This window comes from Nelumbo nucifera, chromosome 8, assembly GCF_055504915.1.
Source record: "Nelumbo nucifera cultivar China Antique chromosome 8, China Antique-T2T, whole genome shotgun sequence".
In the NCBI taxonomy this organism is placed as follows: Eukaryota; Viridiplantae; Streptophyta; class Magnoliopsida; order Proteales; family Nelumbonaceae; genus Nelumbo; species Nelumbo nucifera.
The window spans coordinates 28898421-28918761 of record NC_142656.1 but is presented as its reverse complement, the minus strand read 5'-3'; the positions used below and the strand labels follow the sequence as shown (position 1 = coordinate 28918761).

The window sequence follows — 20341 nt, the reverse complement described above, 5'->3', positions numbered from 1 at the left end:
AATCCTCAATAGGATTCTCCTAGGGTTGATCTAGCATTGGATCGAACTAGATTTCATTTCCAAATAAACTATGAGTGGTACCTAACACGGAGGCCACAGAGTGCAGCTCCTAGAGTGGTGGTTCACGCCCAAGATTCAGGCTCAAATTATCCTCCCAACTAAAGATGGCATAGTTGATATGTAGAGGTCGATCTTGCAACTAGTTTCAGATGAATTCCTTCTCAAAGTAACTTGGATTTTTTCAGCTGTAAAACCACTTTAATTTCTGATTTTTTGCAGAAGAAAACACAGTAGAAACAAAGAGAAGAAAAAGCTTCTCAAGGCTAGGTTGAACTATGGTTTTGGGTAGCAAGAGAGTAGAGAGAAAGGTGCTAGAACAAGTGCACTAGTGGTGGTCGATCTCTACTTCTTGTCTTTGATACATAGACCCCAATCCTAATGTGATTAGGACTATCTAAGTCTGATTTGATTAGTCCTCTAATCACATTAGATAATACAGAGATCCATACCCATATTTGACCTATTGCTTGTCATGTGACTAGTCCAAGTAGCTAATGGGATAAGGCCCATTACTTAAGTGGTTCAATTACATAACTGTTGAAAACTTTATTAGGCTCGAAGAATGTATGGTGCAGGACCCACAAAGGTCTTATATAAGTCCATATGGGGTCCGCCCATGCTAGAAAACGCATGGGTCAAATTAACTGATCAAACTTAGTGAACCACTAAGCCAATTGAGTTGGGCTTAGTATGGGCCCAACACTTATCTCTAAGTTGTTAGACAGTTTTGTATGCCCTTAGCTTCAATCAGAATGATGTACTTTATGAGTTTATTGTAAATGAATAAAGATACATATTTGATTCATGTTCCCTTGGTATGTTTCTGTGTAATACCCTTAAACTGGACACTTAATGAGACTCGTGTTAGTTTAGAATGTTCACAGCCAGTGGGTCAGTCTGGGGAGACCTATCCTGACAAGGCTGACACTGTGGTGCCACCAAGTCGGTTGGGGTGGCCTGTCTCAGCTGCCAGGGTGAGACCCTAGGCACATACAGTGTAGGATTAATTGAATCTTTGAACTGGACCAGATTTCCAGTATTGCCCTGGACCTTGGAGATTGATGGGCAAAATTGGAAAGTTACACCCGACCCCTAGACTCGATTATGATACTGCACTAGGTGTCGGATTGGGCTATCTTTGATGTACCAATCAGTGAGATCCTTAGCGGGGGTCAAAACCTCGGTATGTTGGGACAGTCCGAGAATTCATCTGAGTGGGTGATCATAGTGACAGGATCAACCCCTTTGTCGGACAAAGGTAATGATCGGGGATGCACTCTCACTGATGGAAACCAAGACTGCCGGCAGCCGATTTCAACCGTTGAGATTTGTTTTGCAAAATATATTTTATATAAGTATATATATGGTTTCTAAAAAGTTTGCAAGAAGGTTTTAATTCCCGGGATCCATATAAGTGGAGAGTGCAACACTGTTCCTTGCAGCCGAGGGAGAGGTCCTCTCTTGTCGGGCAGTGTATGATCATTATGGGCTGAGAGGTTAAGTGTAAGACCATTGAGGATAACACCTGATGGGTTAATCTTGCATCTGCCCACAGTCCCTGGGTGTTACAAGGTGGCTTGGCCCAGGGACCACTTAGTGTAAGTGTTGGGCCCATAGAGCTCATTTGATGGGTTTCAGGGGGTACACTGTCTTCAGCAGTGCATTCGGCCAGGCCTTGTAACAAAGGTTGGGCTGAACCCATGTGGCTGATGTGTAGATCAATGCTTGGGTCCCATGCCATACAAGGAAGCCCAACTGGGCAGCAATTTGGAAGGTTTTTTGAGTACATAACCTTAATAGGCCTTAAGCCCATTTCGAACTGGGCTTATTTGATCAGTCATTTAAAGGGGGCGAATTCTGAAGTGGGTCAGCTAAAAGGATTGGGCTTAGACCCTATCCACTCAGAGAGTCCAAGATCTAAATAAGATTTAGATCTGAAAACCTCCTAATTAGATTAGCAGACAGCTGATCTGATCTGCAGATAAGATAAGGATTATCCCTTATCACTAAGGGACTTCTAACCCAAATATGATTTGGATTAGTAACTCCTAATCTGATTAGGAGCTGATCCCTTTAAGATTATAAAAGGGGAAGGGGGCGGCAGCCTTGAAAGACACAATAACATCAATAGCATGCTTCTCTTTAAGAAAGAGAGATTAAGAGATTTCCTGCATACTGCGAATTCTCTTCTGCCGCCACCTTCCTGCCATTGCCATTCCTTCAGTTCGATCTCCAGTTCTTGGGAGCAATCAAGATTGGATCTTGATTTCAATCTTTTGGAAAAAGATTGATTGGAGCTGTACTCATAAGCCGTCCAGTTGATTCTTGCGAAGGGTCAAGTTCTTTTGAAGAACATTGCTGATTCTGCTCCATCCTTCACTGCGCCATCTTCAGTGGGAGCAGATTTTGGATCCTTCCTTGGGTGTGAACACCTCCATTGGGAGATAGTATTTCTCCGTATCAGGTATAATCCTCTCCCACTCCTTTTGGTTCAGATCTGGTTCAGTTTATGGTTCAAGATTGATCCTTGAAAATATGATTTTCTAAATAGGGAATACGATTCCCAGTTGAAGGGAGAGAAAAATTTTTGAATTTCGCCCCTTATTCCGCATTCTTTGGGCGTCCATAGGATGGATCTCTCATCCCTTCATAAGTGATCCTTGGTTTTAACCACCCTATGAACCCCAAGGATAATGGATTGACATAAAGATAAAGCCCATTAAGTTTCAGCCCTGTAATGGTCTTTTGCTCTTAACCTTTTATCCTTAAATGATCAAAAACTACATAGGGAAGGACCTCTTCCTTGACTGTTTGTAGTGTCACACCCTTTGCTTGGATGGATTTCGGGATTGAAACATTTTGCAAACCTTTTTCATAAAATAATATATCATAAATACACAATCATAACTACATTTTGCAAAGAATTTCAAAAATAGTTGGAATCCACTACTGGTAGTTTTAAGTTTTTATCAAAGAGAGTGTTAACCTTGATATTCACTTTGTCTGACAAAGGGGCTGATCATATTACAAAGGTCACCCAATTAGGTAATATTCTGATAGGCCCCCAATTAACTTTACGTATGCCAGGAAGGGGAAAGGTTAGCTTTCGGCTAAAGGGGGAAATAATTGAACATGGGGGCAATTATGGCTGGAGAGAATAAGGAGAGTCTTGAGGCATTTATAGCTATGCCAGTTAGGAATAAGAAGACTGTGGGCATTTATAACTTGGCCAGCTAGGCATTTATTGAGGGAGTCAGTTATGCTGTAAGAAGAGTATAAGAAGGGGCTATGGGGGATGGGGGAGGGAGGCTTTTGTTGAGTGAAGAATACTGTGAGTGATTGGGAGAGTCGGCGGTCTCTCGAAGAACCGACCAACTGTTAATGTTCTTCTTTTCTTCTGAATGAATACCAGTCCCTTGTTGATGTTCTAGTTGTGTGAATTCTGCCGCGAGTCTGAGAATTGTGTGCCGAGTTTCTGGGACATAACATATTCCAAACTACTCCAACATTCCTAGATATTTGACCCCAAAAGTATCTCACTAGTTAGCATATCAAAAGCAACCTGGTCCAAGACCTAATGTAGTATCATTATCAAGTCTGGAGTTAAAGTGGAACTTTCTAGTTTTGCCCATCTATTTCCAAGGTCTAGGGCATAACTGAAAATTGGTTCATATTTAATGTTTGTAGTGTTTCTTACAAACACCCATTGAATGTATTTAGGGTCTACCTAGCAATTGAGACAAGTTGCTCCACCATTTCGGCAGTACATTAGTGTTAGCCTTGTTACGATAACTCCCCAAGTTTATTCAATGGTTGACAACTTTCTAAACTATCATAAGTCTCATAGGTGTCTAGCTTAAGGGGTAATTCATAGAAACACACCAATCAAAACATGAAACAATAATGAATTGATTTTATTAATTCATAAATCTCAATGCACACCAATCTGATTTTTGAGAAGGACATAAACTATCTGTTAGGTTGAAGGTTTTCATGTATTGATGGTTCGGTTGATAAGAGTTCTTATTAGCCTGTATCTGAGTTTAAGTTGTTATGTATTGGGCCTGTGTTAATGGGCCTAAGTTTGTTTAGTGTTTTAAATTGTCTGGGTGTCCCATCATTAATCAGGGGCATTCTAGTCATTTCCTGTAACATTGTACTGTACTCTAATATAAATAATAGTACTGTCGACTGGGTCATTAAGTTTGACATTCTCAGCACCTCTTGGTCTTCTCCTCTCTTCTACTGCTTCGGCTACAACATTTCAGCGTTCATGGTATCAGAGCATTAAGCACCTTCCTGGTTACAACCGACGCCATCTCTTCTCTCTTGCTATCTTTCTTTTCTTTTTTTATCTGGGTTGCTGCCGTGAAACCCTAGGGTTGTAGGAGAACAATACAAGGTTCGAACCTAGGGTTTCCCTTGGTTGTAGGGCGCAAGGGAAGTAAGACCCAGAAGCTGATATCCTACTAGACTGTTTCTAGTTAGTAGCTATTCGGCTACTAAGAGAGGTTTGTATAGGATAGACCTAGTTGAGGACTGATTTCAGCAGTCCTAGTATTGGCCGTAAGGGGGAGAACTCTCTTTACAGTTGCAGTACTCAAAGCTCAAGTGAAGTCTGCATAGCACAGTGGTGGAGAGCCCTCAGTTTCAGGTCGGTTACCAGCCCAGAACACCTCATTTGCTGCTGTAACTGAACTACTTCAGAACTGTGACAGTCTCGACAAGTCTGAAATAGTGTTGCGAGCTGTCAGAACCTTCTTCATTTCTGCAACTAGTCTCTTTTTCAGCACTGTGATCTCTTCGGCTAGTCTTAACCAGTGTCATCTACACAGAGGCTGCAGTCAAGATGTCTTCAATATCCGGAGAGGTTTCTTCTAGGGATAACAGACCTGCTGCAAGGTCTTCAAATCTGGAAAACCCTAATCTGCACAGCTTGCAGATTACAAGTGTGCTGCTGGATGAATAGAACTTCAGGGAGTGGTCCGTTTCTGCAATGCTTTTTATTACTTCCCGTGATCTCACAGGGTACTTAGATGGGAACAAGAAGGAACCTGAGGTTGGCAGTGCAAAGTATGCTGTGTGGCGCAAGGAGAATGCCATAGTTATGTCCTGGTTGCTTGCCTCTATGACTCCTCGGGTTGACAGGACTGTTCATCACTTTCCTATAGTAGCCAAGATTTGGGAAAAGCTGTCTAAGACCTATGGACAGAAGAAAAACAATGCTAGAATCTACAGATTGAATCTAGACATTGCTGCCTTAAGGCAAGGGGATATGACAGTTGCAACATACTTTGCAACTCTGGAAGGTCTTTGGGAAGAACTTGATCATCACTTGATATTGGATTGGGAAAATGCCAGGGACAAGGACAGACATGATAAGCAGATTGAAGAGAGCAGAGCCTTTAAGTTCTTGGCTGGCTTGGACCCAGTGTATGAGGGTATAAGGTCACAAATTCTAGAGAGAGATGAATTGCCCGAGTTACACCATGTTTATTATCTGGTGAGGAATGAAGAAGTCAGGAGAAAGGAGATGCAAGTTGACTCTCAGACTCAACCAACTGAACAATTTGGAGAACATTCAGCCCTGGTCTCTACTAAGGGAAACAAACATCCAGACAAGAAGCACCTTAAGTGCACTCATTGTGGTCGTGAGAGACATGTAAAAGAAAAGTGTTGGGTCCTGTATCCTCACTTGAAGCGAGCTGCATTGAGAAAGGACAAGAAGCAATAGAAGGGTCATGCGGCAAGTGGGAATCTTGTCACCAGCAACAATGGTGACAACTCACAGAATATACCAGCAGTGTCTTCTTCTCCTATGGGGCAGGTTGCTGATTCCTCTGGAGCTGGTGCTTTGGGCTTCACTGCTAGTGAGGTAGAGGTCCTTAGCCGGGCATTAGCCCGTCTAAGGAATAATTCTTTTGCTTCCACTTCTCTTGCTCAGACCAGGTATAGTCTCTGCCTTTAGTGCAACTAGCTCTATTGACTCTACTTCTTGGGTTATTGATTCCGGTGCAACTGACCACATGACACATATGTCCTCCTTATTCTCTTCATATCATTTGTTGTCTGGTCAAGATAAGACGAGAGTTGCTGACGGGTCTTTCTCGACCATCTCTGGAAAGGGGGTGGTTGACCTAAGCAAGGACCTCTCTCTTAAATCAGTTCTACATGTTCCCAGTCTTACCTCAAATCTTTTGTCTGTTTCAAAACTTACCAAAAATTTGAACTGTAGTATAACCTTTTTTCCTATTCATTGTGTCTTCCAGGACAGATTGACGAGGAGAACGATTGGGAGCCGTCATGAGTATGGTCGACCCTTTCATCCACGGTAGTGGAACGTGTCTGTGTTATCGTGAAGCCTGGGATTTGGATAGCCTGACTTTGATACCAATCTGATGAGTTATTGCTCACCTCGGAAGCCCCTTCGAGGGTGGCTTAACCTCCTGAAACAGAAGATGGGAGGTAAAGGGGAAAGGTAGGAAGAAAATGACTCAGAGAGAGAGATGATAGGGAGATTCATTCACGCCACTTATTACATGATCAAGGCCTTATATAGCTGGCCTACATGTATGCAATCATGGAGAGAATATCTTCTGGTGGCAGTGTAACTAACTCCGGGAGGCTTTGCCGCGTGTCACGCTAGCCTCTCTTTCTTCTAGTGAAATGCTGCTCGGTGGTGGCCTGTTCCACTCCTATAGTTGGGTTCGAAGGGAGTGTTTGGGTCCCAACAATGCTGTAGTTCAGTTTGAAGAGAGCAGGCGAAGTGTGATGAATAAATCCGAGGGGGAGCAAATTGCCTTAGTGGCTAAAGGGAGTATGGGTGTAGGAGACAATAATTCCTTTAAGAAGGGTGACTTCCAGAAGAGAATAGATGATAAGGATAAGTTATGGTGTACTCATTGCCAGAAGGCCAGACATACTCAAGATACTTGTTGGGACCTCCATGGAAAGCCAAAGTGGGCCCAGGAGTTGAGTAAGAAGTCAGATTAGAATAAGAAGCCGGAACAACAGAGTCAGAAAAAGTTCAATACAACAAACTTGGCCCCTTAGGAGCCTTAGTCATCTACTACTATTAACCAGGACTGCCCATTCGTTGCCAATCCCCGGGAAGATATCATTAATTCTTTCTGTGACCACTTGGATCTGTATGAGAGAGCAATCTGCCAGATGGATTCTTCTCCTCCTGCCTCGACTTCTTTTGCATCTACTTCAGGTAATGGTAATCCTGCCACAACCTTCCCTGTGTCTTCCCATTCATTTGATTCCCCTTGGATAATTGACTTTGGAGCCTTAAACCATATGACAAGTAAGTCAAACTGTTTTCAATCCTATCAACTTTTATCTGGTAGGGACAAAATGAGATTAATTGATGGTTCTTTTTCCACCATAGCTGGTCAAAGAACCATAACCCTTCGTTTTGGACTTACCCTTTCCAATGTATTACATGTTCCGAAATTACGTATAAATCTGTTTTCTGTCAGTAGCATTACAAATTCATTAAATTGTTCAGTGACCTTTTTCCCTTGTGTTCTACAGGATTTGGACTTGGGGAAGATGATTGGTAGAGGTCGTATGGTGGATGGTCTCTACATGCTGGAGAACAAAGCTAGTCTTGTAGTTATTGAGTCTATGAGTCAGTCTAATATGAGCCAAGTTTACTTATAGCATAGTCGTTTGGGTCATTTAACTTTTGAGCCGCTAAAGGTTTTACTTCCAGATTTATTTAAATCAGTGTTGGTGTTTGAGTTCAAATGTCAAACTTGTCAGTTGAGCAAACATTGTAGAAATCATTTTTCTTCAAGAAATAATAAATTCGATTTTCCTTTTCATATTGTTTATTCTGATGTTTGCAGCTCTATTACTTTACTATCTGAATTTGGCTATAAATATTTCATTACTTTTATTGATGACTATTCTAGATATACATGGGTGTACCCCATGCGGTCTAGGGATGAAGTACCAAAGATTGTAAAAGATTTCCAAAACATGATATTCACCCAATTTCAAACAGAGATCCAAATTTTCTAGTCTAACAATGCCAAAGAATACTTCCACAGTGATCTCATGGAGTTCTTTGCTTCGTGTGGGTCTATCCACCGTAGCTCTTGTGCCAAAATTCCTCAACAAAATGGTATTGTAGAAAGAAAAAATTGCCATCTACTTGAAGTGGTTCGTGGGTTACTCATCCATATGAATGTTCCAGAATGTTTTTGGTTGGATGCTGTGTTATGTGCTACGTATCTCATCAATCGTATGCCATCTCAGGTGTTAGGGGGCCCCTCATCAACTCCTATTCCCTAAAGCCCCCCTCTTTTCTATTCCCATTCGTGTGTTTGGTTGTCGTTGTTTTGTTTAAAACTTGTCTCCTACCCGTGGTAAACTTAGCCCTCATGCTCTTCCTTGTGTATTCTTGGGCTACCCTTCTTCTCAAAAGGGTTACCATTGTTTCGATCCTGTTTCTCGGAAATACTATGTTTCTATGGATGTGTTCTTCTTTGAGAGTGATCTTTTCTTTCCGGTTTCTCCTCAAGTGAAGAATAGGAGGAGGAGAAACAATTTCAAGTGCTACCTCCCCTACCCGACCCTCCTCCGTTCCGTGTCTTTAACTGTTTCTCCACAGGTGAAGAATAGGTGGAGCAACTTGAAACTGTACTACCAACATCATCAGATTCACTGAGATAGATCCCATCCCACTAGTTTCTATTATTTATTATTCCTGTTGACATTCCTGATCCTATTGCTATTGATTCTTCTTCTGCCAATGACCTTGACATCCCTATTGCACAAAGGAAGGGAGTTAGGTCCTGTATCACCAAACATCCTATCTCCCACTTTATCTCATATGAGAACATCTCATTCTCCTTCCGTGCTTTTCTCTCATCCATTGATAGTGTCTTTGTCCCCAAAAATGTGGTAGAAGCTCTTTCAGTACCTGAATGGACAGATGCAATGAAAGAAGAGATGGGTGCCTTACATAAAAATGGTACATGGGAATTAGTGGATCTTCTTGTGGGGAAGGAACCGATTGGGTGCAAGTGAGTTTTTACAGTAAAGCACAGAGCTGATGGTACAGTAGAAAGGTACAAAGCTCGGTTGGTGGTGAAAGGGTTTATATAGGTGTATGGAGTAGACTATGTAGAGACATTTGCTCCGGTTGCTAAAATGAATTCTATCAGTGTTCTTTTTTCTCTTGCTGCTAACCTTGATTGGGATTTCCACCAGTTAGATATTAAAAATGCCTTCCTAAATGGTGATCTTGAAGAAGAGGTGTACATGGTGCAACCTCCTGGTTTCTATGCTCAAGACCAAGAAAAAAAGGTGTGTAGGTTAAATAAGTCCTTGTACGGACTAAAGCAATCACTGAGAGCTTGGTTCAACAAGTTTCACCTAGTTGTACAACAGATTGGTTATAAACAGTGTCAGACTGATCATACATTATTTGTGAAAAAAGGAGAGGGAAAAATTGCAGCCTTGATAGTGTATGTTGATGACATAGTGATAACAGGCGACTAGAAGGTGGAAATTCAGAGACTAAAGGAGTTCCTAGCCACTCAATTTGAAGTGAAGTATTTTCACAGACGACATAGTGATCTAGGCCCCTTGAAGTATTTTCTTGGACTTGAAGTGGCCCGTTCAATAAAGGGGATCTTCATTTCTCAATGAAAATACATCCTAGATTTTTTACAAGATACAAGAAAACTTGGAATCAAGCCTGCTGACTCCCCCATTGATCCAAACCACAAATTAGGTGATTATCAAGGTGAGACCATCAATAATGTAAAACAATTCCAGAGACTTGTGGGCAGACTATTATATTTGTCTATGACACGGCTAGACACTGCTTATGCTATGGGTACCTAAAGAAGTTCCTAGGGGCTGGTTTACTTTTCCAGAAGAATGGTCACTTGAAGGTTGAGGTGTATACAAATGCTGATTGGGCCAGATCAGTTGATGACAGAAAGTCTACCAGTGGGTATCGTACCTTTGTGGGAGGAAACAGAATGTTGTGGTGAGGTCTAGTGCTGAAGCTGAATATAGAGCAATGTCCTATGGAGTGGCTGAAGTTATGTGGATAAAGAACTTGTTGAATGAGTTGGGATTTCCTGTTGGTGGCCCCATATCCTTGTATTGTGATAACAAAGTTGCTATCAACATTGTTGCCAACCCAGTTCTTCATGGTAGAACTAAACATAGAGGTTGACAAGCATTTTATTAGGGAAAAAATTATAAATGAGGAAGTGTGCACTCCATATGTTAGTTCTATAGATCAACTTGTAGAAATCTTTACCAAGGGATTACATCATCCATAGCATGATGATTTATGTGGCAAGTTGGGCATGATTGATATCTATGTCCCAACTTGAGGGGGAGTGTTGAAATCAGTTAGTTACTCCCAGTTATTTATTTATTTTTCTATTCTCTAGTGTCGTAGGGGCACTCTTGTAATTCTCCTTATTTTTTTTTATTAGTTGGGTCGCCTTAATATAAAAGCTAATAGCTGGTGCCGCCAGCCATATGTTTTTGAATCCAATTTTTTTCTTCTCTCTTCTCTCTTCCTCTTCTTCCTTCCTCCTCTCTTCCTCTCCTTCTCTGATATCTCTAGCCTGGAAAACACTACACATTGGGTGAAAACATTGGATGACTAATGATTTCAAAGTCATTTCACTAAATGATAGTTTGAGAACCTGGAAAGAGGTGGCACTATTGGCTATAGACAAGGCAAGGACAGTAATGGACTAGAAGCCTATTGTAATATGTAGCGGCCTATGGCCTAGTAGGGGCATTTCTGCCCTTTCCTCTTGTAATTTTATGAGTTGTTGCCCTAAGTATATATAATACAATCTTTCTTCCTCTCTTCTCTCTTCTCTGTTGACCTACATGGTATCAAAGCATCTTTGATCTGGACACAAGTTCTTTCTTCTTCTCAGATCGTGATTTCCTTCATTTTCTGAAAATTTGTTTTTTCTCAAATCGAGATTTCTTCTTCTGGGTGCAACCTTCAGCCCTAATTTTTTTTCTCTCTTCTCTCTTGGTTGTTGTACCAAGGAGAAGGGTGTGGTGGCAACTGAATGCAATAAAAGATATCTCCAGATCCGTGGTGGCAACCGAATGCGGTAAGGTGATTTTCTGGGTTTGTGGTGGCAGCCGAATGTGTTATGGGCCCGAGAATAGGATCTCGTCACGGGTCGGTCCACGAGGAAAACCTCCTGTTTTCCCTTGTTCCTCCCTTTTCTTGAAGAACCTATCTTGCCACCCTAAAAGGTGATTTGTTCAAGAGATCACCAACTCTCCTTTGCTCTCTTTCTTGACTGAAATTTTCAATACCCTTCTTGAATAATATCAGCTCCTTAAATAGGAGATTACAAGAGGTAGAATCCTAATTTTAGGAGGACTCCTTGCTAATCTACTACTCTATCCTATTAAATTGATAAGATAAGACTGAACTGATAAGATGAGATAAGACTTCCTTAATCTATCCTACTGAACTGATAAGATAAGATAAGATAAGATAAGATAAGACTCCCTACTAATCCATACTACTGAACTGATAAGATAAGAACACTGAATAGATAAGACTCCTACTAATCCCTGCTACTGAAAGCAGATAAGGTAAGAATACTGAATAGATAAGATAGGATGAGAACACTAAATTGCTGCTGCTGAGAACACTAAATTACTGCTACTGCTGCTGCCGGCACCCACATCATTACTCCCCTTGGACTACGAGCTTGTCCTCAAGCTCGAATTCAGGATGGGTGTCTTGAAACACAGTCAAAGGAATCCTAGATAGGTGGAATGATTTTGCCCTCCTAGATCGGGTTCCAATGAAGAGGGTTCATCCTCAGGCAGCTGTAGTGAGACACCAAAATTTGACCTTGCGTAGCTGCATTCTTTGCCGCGGCCAACTGTAGCCTTAAGGTATTTATGAGATGTCTTGAACTGTAGAGTACAAAGATTGTGAAGGCCAAGCTGGTGCCACTAAACCGCATCATCTGAATCCTCTTCTATTGCCTGCTTTAGTGTGTACAAAGCTCACTCTTCCACTTCCGTCAAATCGTTATGTCCAGTTTCAAACGTTGCTGCAATTTCATGCTAAGCCTTGTGAACCATGGTAAGTCCTGCCCATGCTATTCGAAGCTCAATTGTTGCAGAGTCCCCTTCTCTGAGTATTGAAGCCATTTCATTTGCAGCCCATGAAAGTTGTTCAGTGGGATCTTGAGACCTTTCTGCATCCTTGATACGATGAAGCACAACAGCATATCGAGTTGACATGCAATTAGGCTCCAATTTTGCTGTCTTCTCCAGGCACCTTCCAACACTTCTATGATCACCAGCCAAATAGTATGCATTAGCAAGATTCACCCAGATATGTGCAGCCCTAGGATCTGATCTGACTGCAGCTAACACTCTTTTGCAACATTTGCAGCCGCAACATGAGGCATACAAGCTCCTTCACCAGCACTTGCCCCATCTCCTGCAACAACTTGAAGATATGCAATCCCAAGATTCTGCAACACCTCGATGACACCAGATTCTTGCTTAATCGGGACATTCTGGGTGTTGCTAACCTGTGCTAGGGCAATGACCTGCTGCTCGCCCGACGGTTCTGCCACGTCTGGTCGGCGGCCGGTTGTGGTTGCAGCTCCTTCCAGGTTCCTTTCCTTGCTGGAAAAGTACAACTCCATCAAGCGCCTTAATTCTCAAACGTCGTCCTTGATCTCGCGCACCTCCATGCTGTTTTCCACGATCTTGAGCTCCAGATCCTGAACCCTAGTCTTCAACTGCTCAAGGTCACCCATGACACCTTGCTCTGATACCAAGTTGTTAAGGGCCCGAGAATAGGATCTCGTCACGGGTCGGTCCACGGGGAAAACCTCCTGTTTTCCCTTGTTCCTCCCTTTTCTTGAAGAATCTATCTTGCCGCCCTAAAAGGTGATTTGTTCAAGAGATCACCAACTCTCCTTTGCTCTCTTTCTTGACTAAAATTTTCGATACCCTTATTGAATAATATCAGCTCCTTAAATAGGAGATTACAAGAGGTAGAATCCTACTTTTAGGAGGACTCCTTGCTAATCTACTTCTCTATCCTATTAAACTGATAAGATAAGACTGAACTGATAAGATAAAATAAGACTTCCTTAATCTATCCTACTGAACTGATAAGATAAGATAAGATAAGATAAGATAAGATAAGACTCCCTTAATCTATCCTACTGAACAGATAACATAAGATAAGACTCCCTACTAATCCATACTACTGAACTGATAAGATAAGAACACTGAATAGATAAGACTCCTACTAATCCCTGCTACTGAAAGTAGATAAGGTAAGAATACTGAATAGATAAGATAGGATGAGAACACTAAATTGCTGCTGCTGAGAACACTAAATTACTGCTGCTGCTGCCGGCACCCATATCAGAATGCACCAAAAGTGATTTTCTGGGTTTTTCTATGTACTGTGGTTCATGGAAGACAGGTATGTACTGTTACATTCGCACGTAGGCCTTTGACCACTATGAATGTCACAATTTTGAGGATTGTAGGGACTGGTTTTCTCCTTCTCTTGGAAACCGAAGTGTTTCATTGAAAAGTTATCACCTACAGTACTGTTAAACTTTGCTTTTGGAGACTTTTTTTTTTTTCAGACAAAAACCCCTCTATATCAGACTCAGTTTTTTGAAAAACCAGCAGTAGATTTTCTATGAAAATGGCTACTGAGGATTCAACAACCTCTAGTATTACTTCCTAGCAAGGAAACATAAATGGGGGGATGGACGGCATGAATTTCTCCATGTCCATTACTCCATTTGATGGTCTGAACTATCTAGAATGGTCCAAAGGCATCAAACTTTATGTTACAACTAGGGGGAAGGCTGGAAAAATAAAAGAAGCAAAGTCCGGTACTGCTGAACATGATCGATGGGATCAAGAAAACAGCATGGTTATGTCATAGCTGTTAGGCTCCATGTTACCTCATGTAAGGAAAAATTTCATATGGACTGACACAGCTTATGAAATTTGGGAACAAGCAAAGGGAACCTATTCTGAATAGAGGCACTTTGCCAAGATTTATCAACTTCAAGCAGAATCATCTACGTGTAGACAAGCAGAATCATCTATGTCTGGAAGGAACTGGACTATTATCAGATTATTGATTGGAGGAATGATGAAGATGAACAGGACTATAAAAAACTTGTCTCTCAACAATGGGTTTCTGCTTTCTTGCATGGATTGAATCCGACTTATGAGCCTCTTCGGGTGCAAATTTTGGGAAGTAGGGAACTTCTTTCGGTTCAGGAAGTATTTGCTCTAGTCCAATCTAAAGAGAGTAGGAAAAATCTCATGAATGTTTCTGAGGGGTTAACACAGGAATGAAAAAGGGGGAACCAAGGAAAGGTGAAGATAAAGGCAAATTATGGTGTACCCACTACTAGAAGCCTAGACACACTCGGGAAACTTGTTGGGAGTTAGTGGGGAAGCCCAAGCGGGCAACCAAAAATCAAGACACTTCAAAGAAGCCTCCTCAGAAGAAGTTTACTTCTGCAAATTTGGCCACGCAAGACTATCAACAGAATAATCTAACTACTGTTTTTCCCCAAGAACATCCCAGTGGTTCCGATCCCAAGGGAGACATCATCAACTCCTTTAGGGATCATTCGTAATTATATGGTAGGACACTCGGACAGATAGATAGGTCGGTTCCTACCCCTTCTACATCAGGTAAAGGTGCTTCTGCATTTCATGTGTGTACCTCTGCTCCCGAGTCACCTTGGGTCATTGACTCAGGGGCATCAAACCATATGATTGGTAAGTCCAATCTCTTTCAGACCTACACTCTTCTCTCTAGAAGGGATAAAGTGAGACTTGCTGATGGTCTCTATCCACCATTTCTGGTCAAGGATTAGTATCCCTTCCAGATGGCCTTGTCTTATCCAATACCCTTCATGTTCCTATGCTTCCTATTAATTTGTTATCTATAAGCAGTATTACTCAGTCCTTAAGTTGTTGTGTAACCTTTTTTCCCCATTCTTGTGTTTTCTAGAATTTAACCTCGTGGAGGACGATTGGTAAAGGAAATATGGTTGATGGCCTCTACATCCTGGAGAATAAAGCTGGTCTTGCGGCATCAACCTCTGTGAGTCTTATGAGTCAATCTACAAGTAGTCAACTGTGGTTATGGCATAATCGCCTTGGTCATTTGTCCTTTGAGTCTTTGAAAGTTGTGTTTCCTGAATTGTTCAAGTAAGTGTCTATTACTAGTTTGCATTGTCAAATGTGTCAGTTGAGCAAGTAGTGTAGAACAACTTTTTCTTCAAATAATAAAATATCTACTTTGCCTTTCCATGTTGTCTTTTCTGATGTTTGGGGTCCTGTAAACATACCTACTGAGGGTGGGTACAAGTACTTTATCAACTTTATTGATGACTATTCGAGATACACTTGGCTATATCCCATGCATTCGAGAGAAGAGGTTCCCAAGATTGTGCAGGATTTCCATCGCATAGTTTTCACTCAATTTCATGTTGAAGTCCAAATCTTCCAATCGGATAATGCGAAGGAGTATTTCCATCTTGACTTAGCCGAGTTCTTCTCTTCTCATGGATCACTTCATAGAGGCTCATGTACCAGAACACCACAATAGAATGTTGTTGCTGAAAGGAAGAACTGCCACCTCCTCAAAGTTCTCTGCAGTATGATGCTTCACATGCATGTTCCAAAACGTTTTTGGGTTGATGCTGTGATGACTGCAACTTATGTTATTAATCATATGCCATCGTGCCTCCTGCAATACAAGGCCCCACATCAACTTCTTTTCCCTCAATCCCCTTTATTTTCCATTCCATTACGTGTGTTTGGGTGTAAATGTTTAGTTCATGATCTTTCTCCCAGCTGGGGTAAATTGGATTCCAAATCTGTTCCATGTGTTTTCTTGGGTTATCCTTCTTCCTAGAAAAGTTACAAATGCTTCAATCTGGTCACACATAAGTACTTTGTGTTGATGGATGTGTTCTTCTTTGAATCTGAACCCTTCTTCCATGCCTCTCCTCAAGGGGAGAATAGTATGAAGGAGGAGAGGCAAGCTCCAACTCCTCAAAGAAGAAGGGTTCAGATTCAAAGAACACATCCATCGACACAAAGTACTTATGTGTGATCGGATTGAAGCATTTGTAACCTTTCTGGGAAGAGGGATAATCCAATAAAACACATGGAACAGATTTGGGATCCAATTTACCTCGACTGGAGAAAGATCATGAACAAGACATTTACACCCAAACACATGTAATGGAATGGAAAGTAAAGGGGATTGAGGGAAAAGAAGTTGATGTGGGGCCTTGTATTGCAAGAGGCACGATGGCATATGCTTAATAACGTAAGTTGCAGTCATCACAGCATCAACCCAAAAACGTTTTGGAACATGCATGTGAAGCATCATACTGCGGTGAACTTTGAGGAGGTGGCAGTTCTTCCTTTCAGCAATGCCATTCTGTTGTGGTGTTCTGGCACATGAGCTTCTAATGAAGAGATCCATGAGAAGAGAAGAACTCGGCTAAGTTATGATGGAAATACTCCTTCGCATTATCCGATTGGAAGATTTGGACTTCAACATGAAATTGAGTGAAAACCATGCAATGGAAATGCTGCACAATCTTGGGAACCTCTTCTCTCGAATGCATGGGATATAGCCAAGTGTATCTCGAATAGTCATCAATAAAGTTGATAAAGTACTTGTACCCACCCTCAGTAGGTATAGTTACAGGGCCCCAAACATCAGAAAAGACAACATGGAAAGGCAAAGAAGATCTTTTATTGTTTGAAGAAAAAGTTGTTCTACACTGCTTGCTTAACTGACACGTTTGACAATGCAAACTAGTAATAGATACTTATTTGAACAATTCAGGAAACACAACTTTCAAAGACTCAAAGGACAAATGACCAAGGCGATTATGCCATAACCACAGTTGACTATTTGTAGATTGACTCATAAGACTCACAGAGGCTGATGCCGCAGGACCAACTTTATTCTCTAGGATGTAGGATGTAGGCTGATGATGTCTTTCTTGGGATTGGAACCACTGGGATGTTCTTGGGGAAAAACTGTAGTCTGATCATTTTGTTGATATAGTTCTTCTATTGAGGAAAACCATCGGCTTGGTGATTGTACTGGAGAACCCGTGACAGATGTCAAGAAATTTCAAAGGCTGGTAGGAAGACTTCTCTACCTATCAATGACTCGGCCAGATATAGCTTATGCTGTTGGTGTACTTAGCCAGTTTATACATGCACCAACATCCTCTCATTTAGAGGCAGCTGAGAGGGTTTTCAGGTGTCTGAAGAAGTACCCAGGAACTGGGTTACTTTTCAAGAAACATGATCATATGAAAGTGGAAGTCTACACAGATGCAGATTGGGTTGTGGCAGTTGATGACAGAAAATCAACTAGTGGATATTGTACCTTTGTTGGTGGAAACTTGGTTACTTGGAGAAGCAAAAAACAAAGTGTTGTGGCCAGATCTAGTGCTGAAGCCGAATATAGAGCCATGGCGCATGGAGTTGTTGAAGTACTATGGGTAAAGAATTTGATTGGAGAGTTGGGTCTCTCTGTTGATGGCCCAATGTCTCGCTACTGTGACAACAAGGTAACCATTAACATTGCTGCCAATCCAGTTCTTCATGACAGGACCAAGCATATTGAACTTGACAAGCACTTCATAAGGGAGAAACTTGAAAAGGAGGAAGTTTGTACTCCTTACATCAGTTCCAAGGAATAGCTAGTAGATGTTCTTACAAAGGGCCTTCACTATCTACGGCATAATGAACTATGTGACAAGTTGGGCATGATTGACATATATGTTCCAACTTGCAGGGGAGTGTTGTAATATGTAGCGGCCTGTGGCCTAGTAGGGGCATTTCTGCCCTTTCCTCTTGTAATTTTATGACCTGTCGCCCTAAATATATATACCAAATTAGGCGCCACCAGCTTTAGATTAGAAAATACAATCTTTTTTCCTCTCTTCTCTCTTCTCTCTTCTCTGTCTAACTACAAAGCCCCCAACCCCCAATTTTATAAAACTCAACTTTGATGGAAGCTTTATTGGCAATAGGGGATTGGCTGGGGTAGTGGTGTCTTCAGAGATATAGAAGGTATTGTTTTAAAAGGCTTAAGTCTTGAAGTGTGAAGCATATGCCTTGAGGCGAGGCGATCAGATTTGCCTCAAGGCTTAAGCCTCACAACTTTGGTTTGAGTCTTAAACCTTTGTCAGAATGAGGCGTGAGTCTCAAGCCTCAAGGTGTGATGTGTAACATGAGGCATAAAAAGGCGTAAGCCTCAAATATCAACATTATTTAGTGATTCCATGCAAGAAAAACATTTTTTTATGTATTTTTTATAGTTCAAAATATATAGAAAAATCACTTTAATAATTATGGACCAAATAAAAAGAATAAAAATGAAAAACTAATAGGGAAAATCAAGTTCTGTTAGTTTATATTAGTATTTTAGCCTAAGAGAGTTCAATGCTAAAAAAAGGGCTAATCAAGTAATTAGTTTCTCTTGGATAAACCAAGTGGAAATTTTTTCTTAATATTCTAATTTAACATCCCAAGTTTGTTGTTTTCCTCAATTCTTTTCCCAATGGATTTATTTTTCTTTTTATTGATTTATTTTCTTTTTATTTTGCATAGACCAAATCAACTACATTGTTTCCCAACTGTTGGATGACAATAAATCTAATGCCCATTTTATAGATGATTCTTCATATGAATAGTTTCATAAGATTGCATTTTGAAACATAAAATGTAAAATGCTTATAATTTTTGGATGATTAATTATTTTTTTATTTAATGCTTAAAAGTTAAAGCTTATTTCTTATAAATTTCTAATTTATGGATATTTGTACCTTTCATCATTCTAACTTGGTATATTACATGTTATTTTTATCATTTATAAATTGTAATTACTTTCTTAATTTTTGAGGCTTACGTCTCACCTTTTTGGGCCACTACGCCTCAACTATGCCTCTAGCCTTTTAAAACCTTGAGGCTTGCGAAACAACTGTGCTTCCTTGGATATTCTGGTATAAATTCAGGGAAATTGTAAGCCTAACAAGGGAGCTAAATGTTATCTTTAAGTCGGTAAGAAGAATAGCGAATGGAATGGCAGATTCTTTGGCCAAACAAGGGGCAGTGAGATGGCAAATGTTTTGGGAAAATCTGTAATCTTTTGTTGTTTCGGGATGAAATTTACACCTCAAATCTTGTAACTCCTAAATTGTCATTAATAAAATTCTTTTTCTGCTGACCAAAAAATAAATTGTCTTTTTTATTTATTATCAAAAAATTGAAAAAGTATATTGTCTACAACTTTAATTTGTTCTTATGAATTCTTTTTTTTTTTTGCTGCTCCTTTTTTTTCAAGCATTAAGAAATATTCTTTAGCTTTAGCATCACCCCTAAGAAAAACACTTCCAATTTCTAAATGCCAGTCTTCTATCCATAATTTTGGATTTTCATTCCTGATATTGATTCTCCTCACCATTTCAACTTAGACAGTATCCTCTTCTCGAGTGTTTCCTTCACCTCCCTCATTCCCCCATGGCTTTGACTAGAATCCTGGCATTTGCTTCCCAATGACCTCTGATTTCCAGCCTTTGGTTAACCAGGATTCCTGAATAGTTTTGATGTCCAACTGTTCATTGCTGGAGAACCTCAAATGGAATAAAAATCATTATTGGGTAGCTGAAATCAGCTCATTGATGTTCCATTGTCCCTCTTATTGCTCCTCTTTGAACAAGATACAATTTTGATGTTTTATCCTTCCCAGAGGAGCCCAAGTGTGCATTGCTCTTTTTGGTACTGTCTTGTTATTCAATGATTCTCCAATCATATGCAAAGCACTCATATGTCGTTGCTTTAGGGGGAAATAGAAGATTTAGGTTTAGAAGCTGAGTGGGAAAATAATGTACGCTGTCAACCATGGAGAAGTAATCACTTATGTTTCAATTCCAGATTTGATTAAAGTCATAGTGCTATCATAGCGCTATCCTCCTCAAAGGACCTGCAGTATACTGCCTGTGTCTCTTGGTTTTAGGTAATAAAGATACTGTAGCTGTACTGTGAAAGCTGATATTGCTGCATGTGATGGGGAAGGACTAGTTTGTTTTTTTTTTTCTTTTTTCTTTCTTCTTTATTGCTCTCCAAACAACTAGAAGTACATTGTTGAAAGATGGTCAGGAATGCTGTTATGGATTGGTTTATGTATTTTCCTGCTTGAATG

The 20341-nt window shown here is 40.6% G+C and overlaps 1 protein-coding gene across 10 annotated transcripts in view; it reads left to right on the top strand.

The window, feature by feature from the left end:
• Window positions 1-20341, top strand: part of LOC104605330 (UDP-galactose/UDP-glucose transporter 7-like) — a 49421-nt gene that overhangs the window by 9195 nt on the left and 19885 nt on the right. The window contains exon 7 of one of the 10 annotated variants that reach the window (XM_088893402.1): window positions 7600-7813. The exons of the other annotated variants lie outside the window; for them this stretch is intronic. Coding sequence (XP_088749528.1) covers window positions 7600-7728 — 129 coding nt within the window. The 3' untranslated portion in view covers window positions 7729-7813. Of the gene's footprint in view, window positions 1-7599; window positions 7814-20341 lie in introns of those variants that run through there. 10 annotated transcript variants of the gene reach the window in all.